Source organism: Gavia stellata, chromosome 11 (genome assembly GCF_030936135.1).
Source record: "Gavia stellata isolate bGavSte3 chromosome 11, bGavSte3.hap2, whole genome shotgun sequence".
NCBI classification, from domain to species: domain Eukaryota; kingdom Metazoa; phylum Chordata; class Aves; order Gaviiformes; family Gaviidae; genus Gavia; species Gavia stellata.
Genome location: NC_082604.1, coordinates 25,759,043 through 25,780,853, shown reverse-complemented (window position 1 = coordinate 25,780,853; position 21,811 = coordinate 25,759,043). Strand labels below are relative to the sequence as shown.

At 37.1% G+C, this 21,811-nt stretch overlaps 1 protein-coding gene across 3 annotated transcripts in view; it reads left to right on the top strand.

Moving 5' to 3' along the window:
- The window catches only part of LOC104264009 (neuroserpin), a 54,446-nt gene extending 33,246 nt beyond the window's left edge, over window positions 1-21,200 (top strand). For 2 of the 3 annotated variants that reach the window (XM_059822640.1, XM_059822641.1), the window contains exons 5-9: window positions 323-527; window positions 8,889-8,986; window positions 15,106-15,192; window positions 16,477-16,566; window positions 18,381-21,200. In XM_059822640.1, coding sequence (XP_059678623.1) covers window positions 323-527; window positions 8,889-8,986; window positions 15,106-15,192; window positions 16,477-16,566; window positions 18,381-18,457 — 557 coding nt within the window. In that variant the 3' untranslated portion in view covers window positions 18,458-21,200. Of the gene's footprint in view, window positions 1-322; window positions 528-8,888; window positions 8,987-11,393; window positions 11,713-15,105; window positions 15,193-16,476; window positions 16,567-18,380 lie in introns of those variants that run through there. The other variant, XM_059822642.1, reaches the window with a different exon arrangement.
- The last annotated feature ends 611 nt before the right edge of the window (window positions 21,201-21,811 follow it).

The following is a 21,811-nucleotide window of genomic DNA, read 5'->3' as shown; positions in this document are numbered from 1 at the left end:
TCTGTGAAAGTCTTGGCAGCCTTAATAACTTTTAGACTTCTCTCTGTCTAACCAGTGGAAGTTAGGTAATAAGTTCAGAAGTATGATTATCTACAAACTGTGTGATTGCATAAGCTTGTTTTCTTTAAGAAAGCAGATGTAAGCCTCAAATCCTATGATGAAGAAATTAATGTACATTTTTCACAGAATAAAGAGGGTCATTTTTGTCTCTGGTATCTAATAAATACTGCCTAGTATTACCCTTCTATTTTTCCCCTATCTCCAGTAAAAAACAAAAGAAAATACTTCTAATAGCTTTTTTGTTGCTGTTTTTCTTTTGTAGGAGAGTTCAGTGATGGCTCCAATGAAGCAGGTGGTATCTATCAAGTTCTGGAAATACCATATGAGGGAGATGAGATTAGTATGATGATTGTGCTTTCCAGACAGGAAGTTCCACTGGTCACATTGGAACCACTGGTCAAAGCCTCGTTGATTAATGAATGGGCTAATTCTGTAAAGAAGCAAAAAGTGGAAGTGTATTTACCAAGGTGAGAATATGCTCCCATGTCAATAGAAGGGGACAGACTGCATTCAGATTGATTGGAGTAGCAGAGTAGGTAAAACTTGAACATCTTGATCAAGTCCACAGTTATGTAGCACCCACTTGACGGTTGCTTTGACAAGAAGGCTCAGGGGGCATGCACTGGGGAATGATGGTTGTTTGAGCAACAGATGAGCGCTGCATTTGCATCCCTTTCATATGAAAGCTCCAGAAAGGAGAATTTCATCATCAGTAATATATCCACTCTGAATGATGTTCGGAATGTTGCAGAACTCATTATGGATAAGTTCCATTTAGACAGGAGCCATAGAAATATTGCAAGTCTGAATTAGCAGAAGCTGAAATGTTTCATTTGGGTCCTAATTAGATTTCTATGTGCTGCTAATTTAAAAAGTTCTAATGGTATGTGTCTCTGTAGATACAAATGGTTGAGTGTTGAGAGGCAATTCCAGTCAATTTGTGTCTTTTGTCTTTTTTCTTAGTTGTAATAAATTCTGGTTTCTTTTTCCTTAGAGGAGCAATAGAATAACAAGACATTACTACCAGAAGGGATGAAACTTCTGTCAGTTCATTTGTAGACATAAGCTGTGTGTGCTCAGTGGCATATTTGCTCACATATACCACTTAGTTATCTTTCTTAGAATTCTATTTCATCTACCTTCAAATATTTTTCATGCTTGCCCTACACTTGACTTAGTAACAGAGTTGTTTACTACTAAATGTCACTAATAATGCATAGTTGGATCATGATGTCCTTCAAGGGATTCATAATGATTTCATTGAAGTGGTTATATAACAATATGGCACAAGTTTGATGTCAATCAGTTCTACTTATTCTACTTTTGTGGCACTGTGCAGCGTGTACATAGCAGCAGAAAAATAAACTGTAGTGAATGCTTTTAATCATTAAAATAGTTCTTGTTTTCAGGTGACTTGTAGATTTGAGTTTGTTATATTTCACATATAAAGAGCAGGGCAAGAATCCCTGCAGTTTATCAGCTTCCTTTCCAAGCAAAGACCACTTTGAAGAAGCTAACTGCAGCTGAGCACAATAAAACAAGGCTAGCCAGGATAAATCAGGTTGAGACGGACTGGTGCTCTCAGCATGCCCTGATTCCAACTTAAGATGCAATTCCACTTCTCTTTAAAGCTGTTATGCTTGGAGTCAGAGTGGTGAGGGAACAGTAGCATTTTGGGGCTATTTTTCTCTGCCCCATAGTGAGAGTTCCTTTCTTTTTTAAGTAGCATTTCCTTTGAAGAAGCAGGGAGAGCAGCAAAAAGCTGCATTGCAGGTTTTATAGAAACTGAACCTACTGTACGGTATTCCTGTGATTTTTGTTTGTTTTCCTCTTAGAGCTTCAGGTCCCAGGAGCTTTAGTATTAACAGTCCACCAAGGTACAGAGGAGGGGTGTTTCTCCTGCACTCTTGGGCAAACCTTACCTAGATGTTAATAGGAAGTAAAATATGAGGATTCTTTCATCCCTTAAGGTTCCCTTTTATAACCGAAGCATGTCACAGCCTGTGCATCAGGTGCTGAAGTTGGACATACTCTCCCAAGAATTTCTAGAGTGTGAGATCCACAACAGAAGTCTCTCTCCATTGATTATATAGGGAATCTGTGAAAACTAGCTTCCAAATTTAAGCAGCTTAGGTATCTAAAGTTAAATACGTGACTGTCATTGAAAACATACTAATTTTGTTTATGACTTGAATTAAGTTTATAGTGGCAGTTTTGGGGTTTGTTTGCTTTTAAACAAAAGCAGAGACTCCAGGTTTCTCTGTAGCCAGTTTCTCAGACATGAGTTTGAGGGTTAGGTTTTGTGTAGTCATAAAATGTACTTACTTATTCTGTCCTCAGGTTTGCTGTCATGCCTGTCGCTCTTATCTAAGAACGTCAAAGAACTTGGTAAACATTTGTGAATTAAGGCTATACAAAGGCAAAACAGGTACAACCAGATGCTGATTACCGTCAGTATTTTCAGATTATAAAAGATAACTATTGCCCCTCTAACACTGTGTTCAGTTTTGGGCCCTTCACTACAAGGAACACATTGAGGTGCTGGAGAGTGTCCAGAGAAGAGCAGCAAAGCTGGTGAGGGGCCTGGAGCGCAAGTCTTTTGAGGAACGGTTGAGGGAACTGGGGTTGTTTAGCCTGGAGAAGAGAAGGCTGAGGGGAGACCTTCTCGCTCTCTACAACTATCTGAAAGGGGGTTGTGGTGAGGTGGGTGTTGGTCTCTTCTCCCAAGTGACTAGCGACAGGGCAAGAGGAAATGACCTCAAGTTGTGCCAGGGGAGGTTTAAGCTGGATATTAGGAAAAACTTCTTCACTGAAAGGTTTGTCAGACATTGGAACAGGCTGCCCAGGGAGGTGGTTGAGTCACCATCCCTGGAGGTTTTTAAAAGACGTGTGGATGAGGCGCTTGGGGACATGGTTTAGTGGTGGACTTAGCAGGGTTAGGTTTATGGTTGGACTTGATGATCTTCAAGGTCTTTTCCAACCTAAACAATTCTATGATTCTATTCTATCATAAGCTTGAACTTCCATGTAGTAATACTGCAGTTTCCTTACAAAAATTCCAAAGATTAATTGCATGCTCCCAAGGTGTTAGATTTCCATTAGGGATTCAGAGGTGATCGACAGGATTTTATCAGTGCTCTGAATAAACACTTCATAAATATTTTATGCTGTGACTCAGAAAGGCATGTTATGAAATGTGGCCTGCAGGCTCTGTCCACTGAGAAATTGAAAGCAGCAGTGGAATAAAATTAATTTTTTTTATATCTGGAAAGATGCTATCCAATTATAAAGTGAACATTTTTTTAAACTTATACATTTGTAATAGGACCTGAATGACTAGCCAAAGCAGAGTTAATCACAACTTTCCAATTTCTGTCTGCATTATCTGTGTGCAAATGAAATTGTGTATTATTCCCCTTAATAGCAAAGGAGATATTTGTACAGAATTGTTAAATTATACTTTCTCATTTTCATTTTCAAATCATTGTTTCCAGCTTAACCCAGACTAAAGTGATCAACATTTTAATCCACTTTTTGCATAGGAGTGAAACAGACCATGAATCTAATTTACAAGGCTGTCTCTCTAACATAAATTATTTGAAGAGCATAGGAGGAACTAGTACCTAATAAGTGCTACAGTCTGCAGATCTCCTCTTATGGATTGTCCAAGTATGCCCAGCTGGCATGGTACATCCTCTATAATGGCCTTCTTGCTTTTTTGTACATTTAAAATATCTTAAAAATGCCTTAGATGGTGTTGAAATGCTAAGTTTTTAGCTGAAGGTTGTTTTATCTCTCTCTCTCAAAAAAAAAAAAGAACCACCAAAAAACCCACAACAAAAAAACCAAACAACCCCAAACCAAAAAACCCAGACACAGACAATTCTCTCTTTTTTTTAACATGCTCTCTTGAGTTCCCTTTTCATGAGGAACAGGCCAGTGCTGATTGTTCTTGAGATACAGTCATGGAAAGGCATAAAACTGTCCCACTGAAATACACGCTTAGCCAACTTCTGCAGCCCATGTTCAGCCCTGGATAGAAGGATCCTGCCAGAGAAAGAACCATAACCTGCCTTGCTTCACCTAGTCAGAGCAGCTGTATGGAGGGTTTTTTTTTTCTTTTTGCTGTTAGTGGGAGGTTTTTAGTGCTTACTTGTTTTCAGGCTATTAAATCATGCAGACTAGTTCCAGCACCTCAGGACAACCTAGCTGAAATTCCGACTGAAATGTTGGAATTGACATCAGCTGGCAGCTTTGTATCATAGGCCGCTTGCTAGGTTAAAACAGTGATTCAGATCCTGAGGGCCTGTCCTCCAAGCAAGAATATTGTTGATTTCAAGAAATGGAGCCATTCCTTTGTTTGCTTTTTGTTCTGCAGAATGTATTAGAACCAATCTGAAAACCTGGAATTTTTTGCTTTTGCTTATTCAGAACTCTTAATAATTTTTGAAATTGTAGCCTTTGGGATGAATCACACTAGGCTCTAGTTCACTTCTGTTGTATAATTAGAAAGTGTACCCTTATCCTTCTTGATTCTGTGGATCCTGAGCACCTAAGGACTTCACAAAATCTTCAGCATTTCAGAAGGGTTGCACAGCATTGTACAAGATGAAGCCATCTTTTTTCTGTCTTCAAACTCTGTAAAATAGAAGAAAGATATGGTATGTTTAAGTTAATGCTCTATCCAAAACCTAAAGGTTCAGATACGTAGCTAAGGAGACTCGATCACCTAAATGCATCATTTTAATCTAATGCTTGTGTAACTTCTAAATTTCATGAAAATACCGTAATTCTCTGCTAAACTCTCTGGAGAACTGTTTGTTTGTTAGTTTCTGAATCTAATTCTACTTCCTAAGCGTCTCATTCTGTTCTTCATTTCACATGGGAGAGATCCAAAGACGGTGGAAATCAAGGGAAGTATTTTTATTCAGCTATTTGGACTGCATTTTACACATAGCAAGTAGAGAGACTTTACAAATGAACGTTGTAAAAAATACACATAGAGCTAACTCACATCTTCAATTCTCCTTGACTTTTTGGCTAACAGCTGATAGGCAGAGTCGCTATCCGTTATTAATATCTTTCTGCTCAGTGCATTCTAAGGTGGTCTGTAGAAGCATATGTCCATGAACATGTTTGTTGGTGAACCTTCTAGAACTGCTTCAGAAGCTCTCCTCTTGACTCAGCAGACCAGTCTTTCTATTCTGGTCCTATGGTGAAAAAACCTCCTATTCAGTGGTTGAGCTTTCTCGGACTTCCGTTTGTGGTTTTTAATGCTCCCAGTTGCAACTGTTCCATGACTTCTGATACTGAGGTATTGAAATTGATTTTTTCATAGTAATTTTAGCATCTGAAGCACCTAAAAGATTGTGGAAAAAAAATATGACCATCTGGTTTATTATCTGTGACAAACAGTGCAAGTAACCAACCATGTGTCAGGGCTAGTATCATGTAGCTCAGCATTTCCAAAGTCTGGAGGCACAGCAAATGCCTGGCTTGGGAAATGAGATTGAATGTCTCTTCTGTGTTCTAGGTTGTCAGCTTTGATTTTGAATACCTAAATCACTGTCTGTAAGGAACGCAAAGAAATCCAAATATGACTGGAGGATAACTCATACCAAATGTTTACGTCGGTTTGCATAGCCTGAAATTATATTTCAAAGTGTAAAGCAGCCCTATTATTTTTCAAAAGAGGCTAGTTTTGATGTCAGCTAAAATATTTGAAATATCATTAATAATAGCTTATCTGTAACTCTCGCTGCTCTTCAGAGCATATGAGAAAGGAGAGGAGATGCTGTTTTGAATAGTGGTTTAGAGGTTTTTACCAGATAAAAAACTAAAAGGGGAGAAGGGAAGTAATTAGTTCTATTTTTGTGAAGGGATAGATTGGTATTTATACAGCTGATGTGATATTTTTGGTCTACTTTATTTGTCATTAAAAAGCAGGAACTCCTTCTTATAGATATTGTAGAGATCTTCACTCATCCACCTGTTCAGTATTTGCCTTTCCAGGGGTTTCAGTCAGGAGCATAGCCTCTATCCAGGAATTAAGTGACTGCTACTATTGTTCATGTAGGTGTTCTTTAGCAATATAACCAATCAAATTGTTTGCATTTTCTTTTTTCAGATGCATATTCAGCTGGGGCTTTACAGAGCTTTGTTTTGGTTTTGGTTTGTTTTTTTCAAAAACACCTCCCAAACCTCTTCGTTGATTAGTATGCAAAAGCATCTTTTGTCCTGCTTTCTTTCTGGGTCCCAATTTGTCACTTAGCAAATTAAGTATCTTACAGTGATTATCTACAGTTGGAAAAAATGCTTTTTTGCAGTAATTTTTTTTATTTGTGACCTCACATTTTGCTTTTCATGCAGACTTTTCTTGCTAGTGTCCTATCCTGATACTCTTTAGTAGTTTGACATTGCTACTTAATAGCTAAATTATCTTGAAAGCTGTATCCATTTAGTACTAATTGTGATGAAATAAAAGTTGAAAAAGGGAAAAATATGCCACTCTGAAATTTTTATAAAATGCATTTTAACTTTAATTTGCCTTCTCTGCATGTTTGTAAGGTAGATGCAGTTGGATGTGTTTTTTCAAAATGTTATAGTATAGTTTTAATATAGAAGGAAATATTTCTGGATTTATTCTGTGTGCACAGACAGAACCTGTACTGTTTAACTCTAGTTAACTTGGCATAAGGAATCATCTTAGTTCATCTTTTTTAGGGTTTTTACTGAAGTCTCTACAATAGATCTGGACTTACATTACAAGTGCATAGTGAGAGTGAAACTAGTTTCTAGTTTTGGAGCCTGTAAGCCTGTAATGAGCAACTTGCAGATTTATCTCTCAGCTTAAAGCTAAAATTGTGCAGAAGATCTTGTGAGCTCCCTGCCTGTAGTATTTGACCACTGTGAGTGTCCACAGCTTTCTAAGAGGAAAGTGAGTGATTATTCCTCTTGAAGAAAGCTAACAGGACACATTTTTCTTTCCTACAGTCCTATTTGCTGTTTTCAGGTCATCTCATCTGTGTACCTATATCTCATTCATTAAGATAATGCCATCTTTTTTTTTTTAAATGCTGCCACACGGACTGATGCAAAATATGCCAGAACATCATGAGCTTCCTCCAGTGCATAAATCTTTGTTGGTCTCTTCTGATTCTTTTGAGAACTGCCAAAACAATAAAATCACAAGAATCAGTTCTCGTCTTTTTATTCCAGGCGTATCCTGGAATTCATCTGAACTTGCGGTGCCACCAGTGATTTATCGATCCTGAACTATCTCCAGATATTAGTTTAACTTGCATAAAATTCTTCTCTGGGTAATGACTAATACCTATTCCATCATAGTTTTTTGGCTTCTAATGGCAGTTCTATGTTCATTATGAATGTAGATTGTGTATTGGATTTTTTTCATTCTGTGTAAATGTTGTAAGTGAGGAAGATCCACTTGACTCTTATCCAGTTGTCTTTTGATATCCAGATTGTTCTTTTTCAAGCTGCCAAGGCTTGTACGTGCCGAGGTATCATACATCTCAGCTCTTCATCAGCTGTTCTCTGCTCAGAGTTCTGGCCTATACTTTCTTCTGTAAAGAACATGTTCCTCCATGTAGTCAAGGAAGTTTAGTGCTGAAAAACAATTATTACAAGAAATTGCACAGAAGCACATTTTATTTTATTTTTGGCTTTTGCACAGGTGAGACCCTTCACTAAGGACGGCAGTGTAAGTGCAGAGTTGTTTCTGACTGAATGGCTTGCTGGAGAAACTGTAACAACACTTTACGGACTATATATTTTATGGTGTACAGTTATAACCAGTCACTGTTGGCATAATGTAAATCACTAATAATTTGTTTGGTCATTATATAGAGAATCCATAACTCACCCATAGCAAACATTTATAATTAGTCTCTTGCGTTTTTCTGTAGACTAGTATTTTCTGGTTGGGGCTGCCATTCTTATTATTACTCCTACATATGTCTTTGTTTCTCCATCTGTCCAGTCTGTTTCTGGCCATACATAAAGGACTTGAGTCTCTTTTTGCCTTACTGACATCAGGCATAACTTTTATAATGTTTGAAAAGAAGTCTTTGTAAATGGAAGAAGCTTTTGCCCAAAATCTTGCCCTCAGGATTAATTTCAATTTGTCCTTCCAGTGTAGTAACTTAGCCTAGAACATGGCTTTTCAAGCTAATGCTGAAATCCTGCCAGGTTGTACTCACATGTGCATTTGCGCTGACAACTATTTGTTTTCCCTGTTCTTTACTCACAATCAAAACCCAATTAAAATTTTGCCACCAGAGTAATTAGAAGCTGAGTCAGAAATGCTTTATATTCGTGTTCATAACTGCTGGTCTTTGCTTACACTGTCTAAATAAAAATGGAGTACTTTCTTACTTTCCTAGTCCTTCTTTGCCAACAGCTGCCCATGAAGTTTGTGCTGTCCTTTGCCTTATTTGATAGTCTATTCTAGTATATGTGCAATTAAATTCAGTTTTTATAGTAAACCTTTTGTTTAAAAAGTAAGCACTTACATTAGCTACTACATCATTTTGCACTGAGTTTTTATGGTCGGGGACTGTACATTCCATTAGCATATTTTTGATTGCTTCTGCATTAGAAAAAAAAATCCACCTGTAAAAGTAAACTAATTTGTTTGTAAGAATTTTTGTAGAAGGTGTCACTATGCTATACTACCAGTGCCGAATCTCCTACATTACATTATTTACCTTGGTGTTTCAATTGTCATTATCTGTAAATTTTAACCTTCTAATAACAATAAATACTGCTTACATTCTGGGCTTTTTGTAATTTTCTATTATGTTCTCCAGGTTCACAGTAGAACAGGAAATTGATCTGAAAGATGTCTGGAGAGGTCTCGGAATTACAGAGCTGTTCAGCAGTAATGCTGACCTCACTGCGATGTCTGGTAAGAGGTTCTCATGTTGTCTTTCAAGGTATATGAGGAAGTACTAAAATCACCTAAAAATAACCAACAAGCTCTTCAAAGTGGTTTTATGGAAAAAAAGGCCTGCTAGCAATTTTTTGATCCTTTGGGATTTTTGCATAATGTAAGAGTGTGCTCACTGTAGGAGCAGTTGGGGCAGGGGAGAAATCCATCGGGGGCGGGGGGGTGTGCATTTTTGGTGTGGGAAAGTTTTCTCCTAGTATTTCAGAATTGGATCTCATTAGAAATGCAGAGAAAGTGTAATACTATGCAAGAGGCAGATCCACATTAGAGCAATATATGGCTTCAGTGCCTTAATGGCAAATGGGGTTCGCACAACAAGGGGCTTGTCATCTTTTATCTCCAGAGGCTATTTGTTCACAGCGTTAAGAGCATTTAGCTGTTGTACAATTAGTCATCTACCCAGATACTTGCTGTATAGAAGCAGCACACGAAAGAAAGAGTTCTGAGACAAAAGCAATTTAGTCACATATGCTGCTTGCCTATTTTAATACATTGTCAACACTTTATTTTCAGAAGTTGAAATATCCAATACATTTAGAAATTCAGGTGGAAATAAGATATTTATCCTTTTAATACCTCCTAAAAGATACTGAAGTGGCACAGAAGGTAGTTGAGTCATCTTTGCCTGAGAAGTTGTTTCATTTTTGTGTCGATAAAAGTAGCCATGCAAGCAGTGTATTTTGCATGGTCTGAATTTTGGAACACCCAATTGTTCTCTATCTAGAAGCATGCACTAGCGTGAGATGGCTGTTATGGTTCTTGTAATTTATGCTTATATACCGCTCCCTGTATGTGTTTCTGCTCTATGGACTACTGCCTAATCAGCCAGATAGATCCTTAGCTGATGGGAAATTACTGTTCTTAATTGTCTGTCTCTGGAAGCAATCACACTTGTGTGGCTTATTCAAAATAGTGGTAATGAAGGCAAACCTTCCTCTAAAATTTACAAAAGAAATGTTTGCAATTTTCATATCCTTTTCACTTTTGCCATGTTTGAAATCCTGTTTATAGTGTATCATGTAGCTTATTCCACTGTTTTACCACTTTCACTTTTCCAGTGAAATTGTCTAGAGTTAGCTAATGTGAAAAGAATTTGAATAAATGAAAAATCCTTCTTTAAAAAAATACCATTTTTCTGAAGAAAAACACCTTCAATTTTTCTGCCACCCAAAAGAAAAGTAAGCTTTCCAATAACTTCTGGTCTATATATATAAAAGTATTTACTTGAGGAAAATTCTCCTTCTCTCTCTAAGGAGAATGGAAAATACACAGGGGAGATTGAACCACAAAGGCAGTGCTTGGCTCTTACTTCATTTCATGTGAAATTCACCTATATATCGGGGACTAATTCTGTAGTCGAGAGGTCAGCAGAAAGATTGGAACTTGCTTGTGTTTTAGTCCGTGTGACTAATGGCTTGTTTAAAGTTTTATATTTTTGATAATTGTACTGTACAAAATCAAAATACCATGTTTTGCATGACTGAATTAACTCCTCTGCCATTTAAAGATTAACTTGTTTATTAAATAATGTAGAGCAGTGTATAGAGAGAATTCATGACTTTTACTGTAACATTCTTGCTTTTCACTTTAAAGGGCATGTGCCACGCGGTGATGAAAAGGTCATTCATAAATTAAGAATAAGAAAATGTTTTTGAAGTAATGTCTTTAATGAAAGCCCCGCTGTTGATGCTATGGAGATGAAATTTTAAGTAATTAAAATAGAGAATTTGTTTCCTATTTCTAATTTTCACAGTATAAAATGGAGAGGGAGGAGGAAGCAGGAAAAATGATTGTGAAGAAAAATGTTGAAAGCTTGCTTTTTGCAAATAGCTGAATAGTACGTCAGGTAACAGGGAAGTTGAAGCCAAAAGTTTACAAGCATCTCAGTGTCAGTCCGCTGGAAAATCTGGCACTTCATGAAACCTTAAATGCAGATATTTGAACAAAATGCTTGTCTGGACACTTTTAATTCAGGAAGATACAAGTCATAAAAGAAATCTAAGGAGATTTTTGACAAATTCTGTTGTGTTTTTAAAAATACTCTCCTCCCCCTCTCCTGTTTCTCTTGCCTTTTGGATTATTGTCAAGGAAAGCCTTCTGCAATTTCAACAATGGCCCTAATCCTGTAATCAGATCCAGGCACAGATTGTTGAGTTCAGTGAAATTCTATGTGGGCTTAGTGGATGTAAATCAAATTGCAGGATTACAGACTTATTTTTCAATATTTAGAATTTTTTGCTTTTTGCACTCAATCTTAAAAATGGAAATAGGTGAGTCAGCTTTAGCTTCTGGGATGCCTGGATTGTGAGCAACCAAAGAGAAAGTGTTAATCTGGATGCACATTTTGAATGTTACTCTCTTGCAGAAATTAAGTTCTTTGTCAGTTCACACAGGTGAGTAGGAGGACGTTCCTATTTGGCTGTATAGTTGCATGTATTCTGACTCTCACTTTCAGCAAAAAACTTTGACAGGTTTTACTTGCATCTCTGATTCCATCAGGTGTTCAAAATAATCTTGAAACAACTTCTGGTATTTGGGATTTTATAATTTACACAGCACATAAACTTGCTACTTGAGTATTTTGACACCACTTAAGACTTACCCTTGGACTAACTTCAATACTAAAATTCTCCTTCCCTTTCAAATGATTATATTTCTTACTCTTGTATAATGCCTTAAATGGCAACTGCTTTCAACCTCAAGGTGACCTGCATTTCAGTAAGCAGTGAAGTAATCTTAATGCCTCACTTTCACAATATAAAGTTGTTAGAAGAGCACCAGCCCAGTAAATAGTTCATCGAAGTCTTGACTAAGGTAGGTATAATTTTTCTGGGACAACCTAAGCTAGAAAAGCCAATAAACCTGCATGCTTCTTTAAAATGAGACTTGCAGAGCAACCAGTTGGCAGCTATGAGTAGGAGTTTGCAAGCATATGGAGTGTAATGACAAATGAAATGTGATGCTAACAGAGTCATGTACATTAGAAGTAAGCCTCAGATTACTCCCACACATTACTGGGTATCTAGGCTAGGGTCCTGCAGAAAGCTTAAACCTTGATACCAAATCTCCATGGGATTTTTCTGAGATGCTAACAATGAAATCATGCTGGTTCCTATGAAGATCCAGATTTGAAGAAACTACTAGAGAAAAATGACATGATAGTAGATCTTCCCATAAAGGAAAGATGTATAATAATGACAAGATGTGTATGATATTGAAGTATTGTAGTCAGTGATTTGACAATCATACAATAGAGCAAAGAGAAGAATGCCTAAACACTAGGTGACAACGTTATGCTACCATATGAAAATAGATTAATTCACTTCAGGGAGAGATGAATGAGAGGGATGTGATAGTGGCAATATAAAGAGAAGAGTCTAGAGCAAGTAAATTGGGATGTAGAATTACTCTTTTCACCATCCAAGGACAAAGATACCTAATGAAGTGAAAGGCAACAAATTGAAACCAAAGAGAAAGTTTATTTCTCTTATGGAAAACTTAACCACAGAGATCTTTGCTGGGTATTCCTTGAGGTCATAAGATTGTTAGGATTAAAAAAAATTGCTTCAGACCAATCAAGACTATCTATACAACATTGAATAAAGGCGTTCTATATATTCTGTGGATTAGAAACTTGGTTTAGGGTGTAAGGCACATGCTGGGTGAGAGAATCCTTTTCTTTTGTAAGTTGTGCTGTAGTTTTCATCTGTAGGGCTTCTTAGATCTTCTTCTGAAGCAACGATAATACTACAGCTGGAGGAGTGTGCTAGACTAATTGGACATACTGATCTCATCTGCAGTGGTACTTCTTGTATTCCTGTCAACAAAATATTGTTTAGCATTTTTTTTTTAATACTCAGATCCTGAATACATTTACAAGTAGGCCTACTATTTTACCTGATGGTAAATGTTAATGCTGTCTGAATTAGGGTCTGTAAGCTCATCAGATGGAGACCAGTCTTCTGAGGTGGTTAAGTGTTATGATCAGAAATATACCTCTGTGTACCATAAGCATCACCACACTATGCAAAATAAAGCACTCAGGATGAAAATACGGGGTATTGCTGTGAATATTACAGATCATAGGAGCAGGCTTAAGTTCTGTAATTTAAAAAAAAAAAAAAGTTATTGAAATATGTGATTAGGTTAAGTGGGCATTTCTTTGTCTGTTATTAAACCTAAAAATTTATTTGGGTTTAAGATGAGGAACCCCAAACCAGCATTTTTCTATAAAGGCTGCGAAGTTATTGTTTTCTTTTGCTATGTGCCATATAGCTCAAATGCTCAATAGACCTTTGAAATGGTCTCAAGCAAGGATGGCAAAATACAGCTGCCTGGAAGGTAGAATTTGCAGAACTGACCAACAAACTTACCAAGAATTCTGTTAACTGACGTGTTGACAAAGGCAGCACACACATAAGAGACATGCACAACAGGAATTACTGATGTGCATGGATCTGTCACCCTTTTTGCCTCAGGTGTCTATCCATTATCACCTATGTAAATGTTCTTGCATATCCAGTGTTTGTTCTAAAACATTTTTTGAAAACTTTGAAAACTGAGTCTTAATGGGTCCATAACAGAATTGAAGCTTTAGGGGATGACTATTTAACACTCAATTGTAGTATTTAGTTAGCTTGTGATTTATTTTTTACAGTTAATGCTTGAGGCTTAAAGGTGATGTTAGTGTTGGAATGCAACCACATTGTGTTTTCAGGTGGCCCTTCTGTTAACAGTTAAGGAGACAAAAGCTGTGAGAATTGTGCTTAGTGTTCAAGACAAGTAGATGCTGCGTGTCCCATGTTTAAAAGTAACACTGCGGAAACTTTATCCTAGCTTTCAAGATAGCCTTATTGAAGGCTTGGAACTGAAGCTAGTACAATAGTTAGCAATCTAGTATATGTTTTACTACACACAATCCCAAAGGAAATGATTTGGGGCTTGTGTTGGTGAGATTTAAGTTAAGCAGCTGAACTAGAAGGTTTACTTCAGTTCTGAGTGTATGTAGCAGTAATGAGATCTGCTGGGGAGAGACATTTTAAACTGCTGTCTCTTGTGATTTTGGCTTGCATTAGTATTAGAACTAGTGGCTATCGTTGTGAGAGCCAAAATAAATGGGTAACAATTAGATGAACAGTCCCAAGTTTTCCCTCCTTAGTCAGCCTTCAGCTAGAGTTTTGGTGTTGAACATTTTGTTGAGGATCAGAAATGCAAAATGGTATAGCTGTCTCACTGGGGTGGTTAGATTAGATTTTCATGGTTGACTATCTCCCTGTTGAGAAAGCTTTTATTCCTTTCTTAACTGCCAGTTGTGCTCTGCCATTAGTGTGGATTTTATGCAGGTACAATAAATGTATATCTAATCCTTGTTATGTCTTTCTGATGAAACTTAGTCAAACAGATTAAATGGTGTTATGTGTCTTGCTTCCTGCAAGGTGCTGAGTATTCCAATAGGTCTGATCATTTAGCCACTGAAGAAGAGTAATGAAACATCCACTGACTTAAGCAGGAGTAGGCTTGGACTGAAATTAAAATACTGACAAAGAAGGATGGAAAACAAACAAGACTGAAAAAACCTAGTTCCATGGTGGTTTTTGCAATAAATATTATCTTCAGCTTCTTTTAAATATAATGACAAGAAGAAAGAAAATACCTGATTTCCCTGGAGGAAGTCTATATTGCACCTAATGCAGAAATAAAATTCTTTATGTATAAGTATTTGCCATATAATGTCATCATCCTTTTTCCCAATGGTTGCATTTAAAATCTTGTGTTAAAGGATTGTCTTTTACTCTGCCTGGTATACTGGTGCTCTAGCCAGTGCCAAGCTATTTTAATATCCATAGCGTAGGAGAGCACTATAAAATTTAGGTGAGGTAGATGGTGCTATTAAAGGTATTGGCAGAAGGTATTTTAATGCAACTCGTATGCACAAAGCTCTTATCCTTCCCTCCTTGGTATAGGAGGTGGATAATAGTGTTGGGGTTTTTGGCAGTGTTGGTTTGTTTGTTTGGTTTTTTTAAATACTTCAATCTCACTGTTGAGCCACTTGAAGTATGTTTCCTTTTCCTCTCCAGATAACAAAGAACTTTACCTTGCAAAGGCATTTCACAAGGCATTTCTAGAAGTTAATGAGGAAGGATCAGAAGCTGCTGCTGCCTCAGGTACCTGACTGAAAAGCAGAACTAAATCAAATGTCTGGTTATTCTGTGTTAATTGATTTTTTTAAACTGACTTGTTGTACAGCCAGGTAAGCTAAATAGCATGTAGCATGAAGACACAGCATAGCAAGTATACTGCTTTTCAGAAGAGAATTCTGGAAATGAAAAGTGTTAGCATTTTTTTAACATGGTGCGTTTCACAAAGAATTTTGAGCATCCTGTGGAAAACCTCTTCTTCCTTATTTTGCTTCTGATTGCCAGGAGGGTACAGACTGCAATTTACATTTTCTTTACGGAACTTAAGCATTCATAATTTTTGGTCTGCTAATTGAGATGGTCAGAGGCATTTGATCCAGAATAGTTAGAAGGAGTTGAGAGTTGTTTCAAGTGCATTTTAGTAAGCTTGTATACAGAGATGCAAGATGGGTAGTGCTAAATGCAAAAACATAGCTGGCCCCTATTAATGCTAGCAGGCCAGGTGGTTGTTTTACTTGGTTATCACATGCTTTTCCTGAAAATAAGTTATGTTAGTTGCCAGTATGTATCATTAGGTGATTTCTAATTGCCTCTACTTGTAGCAGTCTTTGAGGCAAGGAAGAATGACTTCCCTGGTCATGAATATCAGTAACTAGGTTGAATTGTAACATTAATATGGGCAGAGATTACTGGCATACCGGTCTTTGTTAACAGTGCAGTGATAATGTAAAAGTAAATGAGACACTGGGAAATAGTAATAATGTCCTGGAGAAATCCATGCATCTCCAAATAAAAATAACAGAGAGCCAAATTTTGCCTGATTCCCAGTTAATTTTACTTCCAACCTCTGCATTATTTAAAGACTCAAGCTAAAAGCTGCAAGATCAGCCCATTTAGTTGTTGCATATTGCACAGTTATTAAGGGTTACCTTTTACTATCAACTGCAGGCTTGGAGCTGTTTAAAACAGGTCAGCAGTGCTGTCTAACGTAATGCATTTTCTTTCTACAAGTGAGCAGCAGTCATAACTCCTCTTAAGGTGCTGGATCTTAAAATTTATAAGCTGCTCCCTCAGCCTGGGAAATTGTGCCACTCTCCATTGTTAATCATTCTTAAAGCATAAACAGGCATGCAGTTACTCTGTAGGTCTCTTTCGTTTTCAGTTAGATTTTTCATGCTGTTTCTTAGTGTCATTTAGTGCTGAGGGTATGGGACTTCAGTGTCTGCTCATGAGCTTCACAAGTATCTCTCATGAAGAGCAGGAGAATGTGCAGTGATATTTAACAAGTTGCCTATGTTCTTTTTCCTTTAGGAATGATTGCCATTAGCAGAATGGCCGTGCTGTATCCCCAAGTTATAGTTGATCATCCCTTTTTCTTTTTGGTCAGAAACAGAAGAACAGGTGAGAATATTGCAGACTCTTCCACATTTTTCACAGTACATCATCAAGTATACAAAAGAAAATTACATATTTTGATCAATGAATTGGCCTTGTATTATGAATTTTCCTTAATTTGTCTTAAAATACCTAATATTGAAAGACTGACCTTTTCTATGTCCCCTTAATGTTTCTTCAAGACAGACACCAAAATCTGACATAATCCTGAAAAATATCACAATTACGTGATTAAAAACCCTGGGGAAGAAAAATTCAACTTTTTTCATCAGAGAGCACAGTGTTACTGCCCTGAATATCCGTATTCATTGCATTCTGTAAGAGCTTGGCTGTAGTAAGACCAGTGAGATATGTTCCTGGTACCAAATGATTTGCATAATGGACAGATATTACAGCTATAAATAATTCTGTTGTGCTCTTGAAGTGTTCTGTGGCACGCAAGGGATGAGAACAGCACTCACTAGCTAAACGGGCATTGATTAAGTAATTCCTTAGATTCATATTTGTAATTTCTCTTAATGATGTGGATGTGACTGGGTGACAAAACGTTGCTATTCACCCACAGACTATCATATTGGTCTGTGTGTTGTGATATCTTACATGTTCTCCAAGCAAACTCTGATAGGTTCAGTTTGATGATTTATTTTTTTTTCTGTATTTGAGATCCCCGTCGTAGATATTGGTGTTTATTAAACCACTTGGATTGCAGTAATGCTTACAGTCTAGCTAGGTAGGGTGACTTGTGTGCAAGGCATGTTACGAACTCTGAGGGGTTTTTTTGACCAAAACTAAGTTGAGTGTCCTTGCTGTTGTAGACCCATAATTAGGCAAAAATGTGTCTGGAGGAGAGTATCTGACCTTTTCTGTACTTGATATACAAAAATCTCCCCCAAAAGAAAAGTTTAAAATCAGAACAGAGTAGAGCTTGGTAGCCTTGGGGCAGTTCTTAATGTTGCACTGGCCTTGTTGTTGAATGTAGAAAGAGGAATCACCAACAACTGTAGTTAAAGCCTGAAAGCTCATTACTAATCTAGAAACCTAAGGTTAGAAACCTTTATGGAAAAAAGTCTGTGATGGGTACCCGTATTCTCAAGAACACCCTAAGTGCTCATGATTGATTACTGTGTATGTATAAAGCAGGAAAGGTGTAAATTGTAATTAAATAGCGTAGGGGAGCAGTATTCATATAGAGAACTCCTTGTTGTGGGTTGCATGCTCTAATGTGGAGTAAATCTGTGAACTCAAAGTATCTATCTTATAATAATCATTAACTGATTGGTGTGGCGGCTTCTGGGGCTCACTTTTAATTCTATGAGGAACGTCCAGCAGCTCAGGCATGTGAGGGTCAGAAGTGATCATGAAGGTTACTCTGATTAGGTGTTCATGCTCCAGTTAAGGTTAGCTGCCACCTATGGAGCCCCCCCAGCCTAGAAATCGGTGCTGTGTCATAACCACTTGACAACCGTGGCAATACTTCATGGGCCTTCATCAGAACCATTGAAATGGAAGTGAATCTTTGTGTTGATTTCTAGTGGGTTTTAAATCAAGCCTTTAGAATAAGCAGAGCGGCACTGAAATGCAGAGGATTTCACTGTTCTTGTCTGTACTGTATCAGTCCTGAATACAGAGGTCCTCTTCTCTAGGGCTATTGATCCATTGCCTTTCATGGCTACCAAGTTCTCTGAGACAAAAGTTCCTATAAAAATTGTGCACCACATTCTCAAGAAATTATTATCAGTATTCATCACCTTAAAACCTCAACTTTTCCTTTCAGTTCTGACATCTTTCCTTCCCTTCCTCCCTTCCCACTTTTTCCACAGGTACTGTGTTATTCATGGGAAGGGTAATGCACCCTGAAGCAATGAATACAAGTGGCCATGACTTTGAAGAGCTTTAACTGCCACCAGCTACCAAAAAGAGGAGATAAGCACATAAAGTTTGAAGTTAATATATTTAAGGTTTGCTGTGTTTTCCCCGAAGATATGGTTTAAAATGCTTTCAGATCTAACTGTGTGCAAGTCAGTTTCCAGAGAAAAGCTTACAGTATTAATGTTAATGGTTCTGTTTCTGTCATTGTGATTGCCGTGTCCTTAAAATAAAATTGTGTACATGTCAACAACTGTTTCTTGTTCTAGTGAATTGTAAAGCAAAAAACCTTGCAAATCCATTATTCGTCATTTTTTTTTACAGTCCAAAGACTGACTTGATCAATGAGACAGGAGCAGAATGTGTACAGCTCTGAATAATGCAGATGGCAAACCTTGATGATAATGTATAGAGTTGAGGAACTACAACTGGACAATGTGATCTCTTCCTGTTCCTGTAAAAGTAGTAAACAGACTGCGATATGCTGTCTCATCAAAGTTAATGGAACAAATTAATCCTAGTGGATTTTATTCTACAAGATAACTGTGGTAGACTTTGTGTGAACTCTCCCATGTGTGATTCTAAAATGTTGCTTTTATGAATGCTCCTGCATGCGACTCTGCAATTCACCTTCCGTAACTGTTGATGCCAATAAAATTTGATCGCATGAGTATTTGAGACTAGTCAGTGTAGAATAGCTATGTATGTGACTGAAGTAAAATAGTTGGATAGTAATGTCATTCATGTGGACATATTTTTCTCCCCCAAAATAGTTGTTCTACTTTAGCCTAAGCTTTGCAGTATCTCACTTCAGTGATCTGAAACGATATTTATCAAAGAAAAAAAAAACAAAACCCAAAAAGAAAAAAACCACCCCACCTTAATTTTAAGTGTCTAAAAGTGTTCTGTTCATAAATAATGTCTAAAGGGACAACATAATCCTTCTTATTCCCTAACTTTTTATTGAGAATAAACTGACAGAGAGGAGAATGACACGTACTACAAATAGATATTAGCAGGGGAATTAGTTGCTGTTTCCATTTGCAAGAGGAGGAGAAGTACCAGTTGTCACCAGAGAGGCATATAATTATTTCTTCCCTCAATGTGCAAAATATAAAAAAGAACAGAAGTTATTCAAAAGGTAAGAGAGAATAGGAGAAAAGAAGGGAGGAGCTCCTTTGAAATAGATCATAAATACAAACTTTTGCATAATAAGTGGGTTTCTTCTCAGTCAATAGGAGTTTTCATCTTTTGCATTCTATAGGAACAACTGCGTATTGGCTGAACTTTAGTTTTAGTTATAGGCTTTTCTGGCATACATTCTCTTCACAACAGCATAGGTATTGCTCACAAAGTTATTCATGCAAGAACTTCCAAAATTTGACACATTGTTCAATTTTTTTTAATATTGCTGGTGCAAATCATGCAGGTCAAACTGCAAAGTGATGGATGTTCTCCATGGACGCTGGTTATGCTCCCTCGGAGAAAGAGCATTTGAACGCATTTCTAGCCCTGCCTCCTTGAATTGTTTATTTCTGTTGCACAGAAGAAAAATGGAGCTCCTTAGTGTATTGCTGTTGCTTACTACCCTTAGTGTATTATAGTCTGGACTTGGTGAGATAGTTTTTGTATTCAAATTCAGACAAAAATCGTAATTTTAGTTCTGTATAGCTAAAAATGTTATCCGTGGGAGAGAAGAAAAGGTAGTGCTTCTAAAAAGGAACAGGGGCTAATTTTACCAAGATACAGAACTAGGCTCACTGCTGGTAAAACCAGTTCCTTTAACATGGAGTTACACAAGGGCTGGTTCTTCATGTTTAAATGATTCCATGAACATCACCTAATGACTGTAAAAGTGATCCATATGCTAAGAATCTCTTGTGGTTTTTAACCTTATGGGAGCCTGATTTTTAAGCTATTACATTTTTTTCAGGCTAATTTTTGAGATGTACACTCTGAGTTGGAAAGACATGAGAAAGCAGATGACAACCCTCAGTCACATTTATTTTCAGTCCATTGAAACTTCTTCCTGACCAGTTTTGTGTTTTCTTTGCATTAGTTCCTTGCAGCGTAGATGCTTCTTATGAAGGGAAGAGCTGAAGATAGATTTGAACTAAAATTATGGAATTATGGAAGGACAGCTGCCAGTCAGAAGTATTTATAGAGGATATCAGGCAAGTGCACAGACTTCCCTAGCAGTTGGAGTGAGCATAGGTGTAAGTGGAGTGATGCAGAATCACATATTCCAAATCTGATTCTGAGAATTGCCTAAATAGGCATATAGGAAAGCCAGCAGAAACAGAAATGCAGACGCTGGTTATTTCACTTGATACTCTCCTAGTCCTTACAGATGGAAAATAGCCATTTCATGTTTCTTGAAAATTGAGAATTAGCTGGTTTTTAACAACATGAATTGATTTATTACCAAATTATGCAAAGATGTTAGTTGTAGACCACAATGAGAACAGCTCTCAAACAATACTGTTTTTCAGTAGTGATAATATCTTAAGTATTGTTACCAATTTATTGAGGTATATGAATACTATTCAGTTGTGGTTTTTAATCTAGATTTTGTATAATGTTCCTTTCAAAGATGCTATTGCTTTTTTAAGACAAAACTAGCAAAATGAGTTGTCTTTTTGTTGGGATTTTTTTGGTAAGGGGAATTTGTCAATAGTGGCTCATATGTGAGTTTAGGTGTGTAGTCTTAAAAAAAAATTTAAAATTGTATTTTGTGTTGGAGGCTATATCAGAAAATAAATTACTGAAACTTCTATAGTTGTGCTGTGTAAGTGACCCATGATATGACACTGTCTACTGAGATCCTTCTGTGATTGCAGGTAGTTTTTAAGCATGAAATGCCGTTGCCTAATGCTGTCACCTTCTCTCTTTCTTGCATACGTGTACTGGAGTCCAGGTGGAAATGCCTTTCAGCTGGAAAGAGTACTTTCCCTACAAATCCTTTTAGTAGTTGTGCTACCACTGGAGACTGACTTAGTTAGCTAAGAAGATCCCACTTCTACATGACCATGAGCACCAAACAATTTTTCCAGATTAGTACTACATTCAAACAAAAATTTGTCATATTATATGAATTAGAATGTTTTTGTTGCTGTTTCAAGCACTAATTTTCATTATCCTTCCAAAAGCCGTGATGATGGTGAAGTAAACTGTTGTTTAGGACAAATAACACCTGTACTTAGTAGGAGCTAGACTGACTTTTTAAAAAAAAAAACCAAAACAATCAGTTTCTGTGAATCAAGTACATGATATTACTCAAACAAATAAGATCTTAGTGTTACAGCAGAAACAAACAAAAAATTAGAGCTTTTGTGGCTAATTTTTATTTTTCAATGGTGGACAAAAGAAGAAACCACAAGATGTC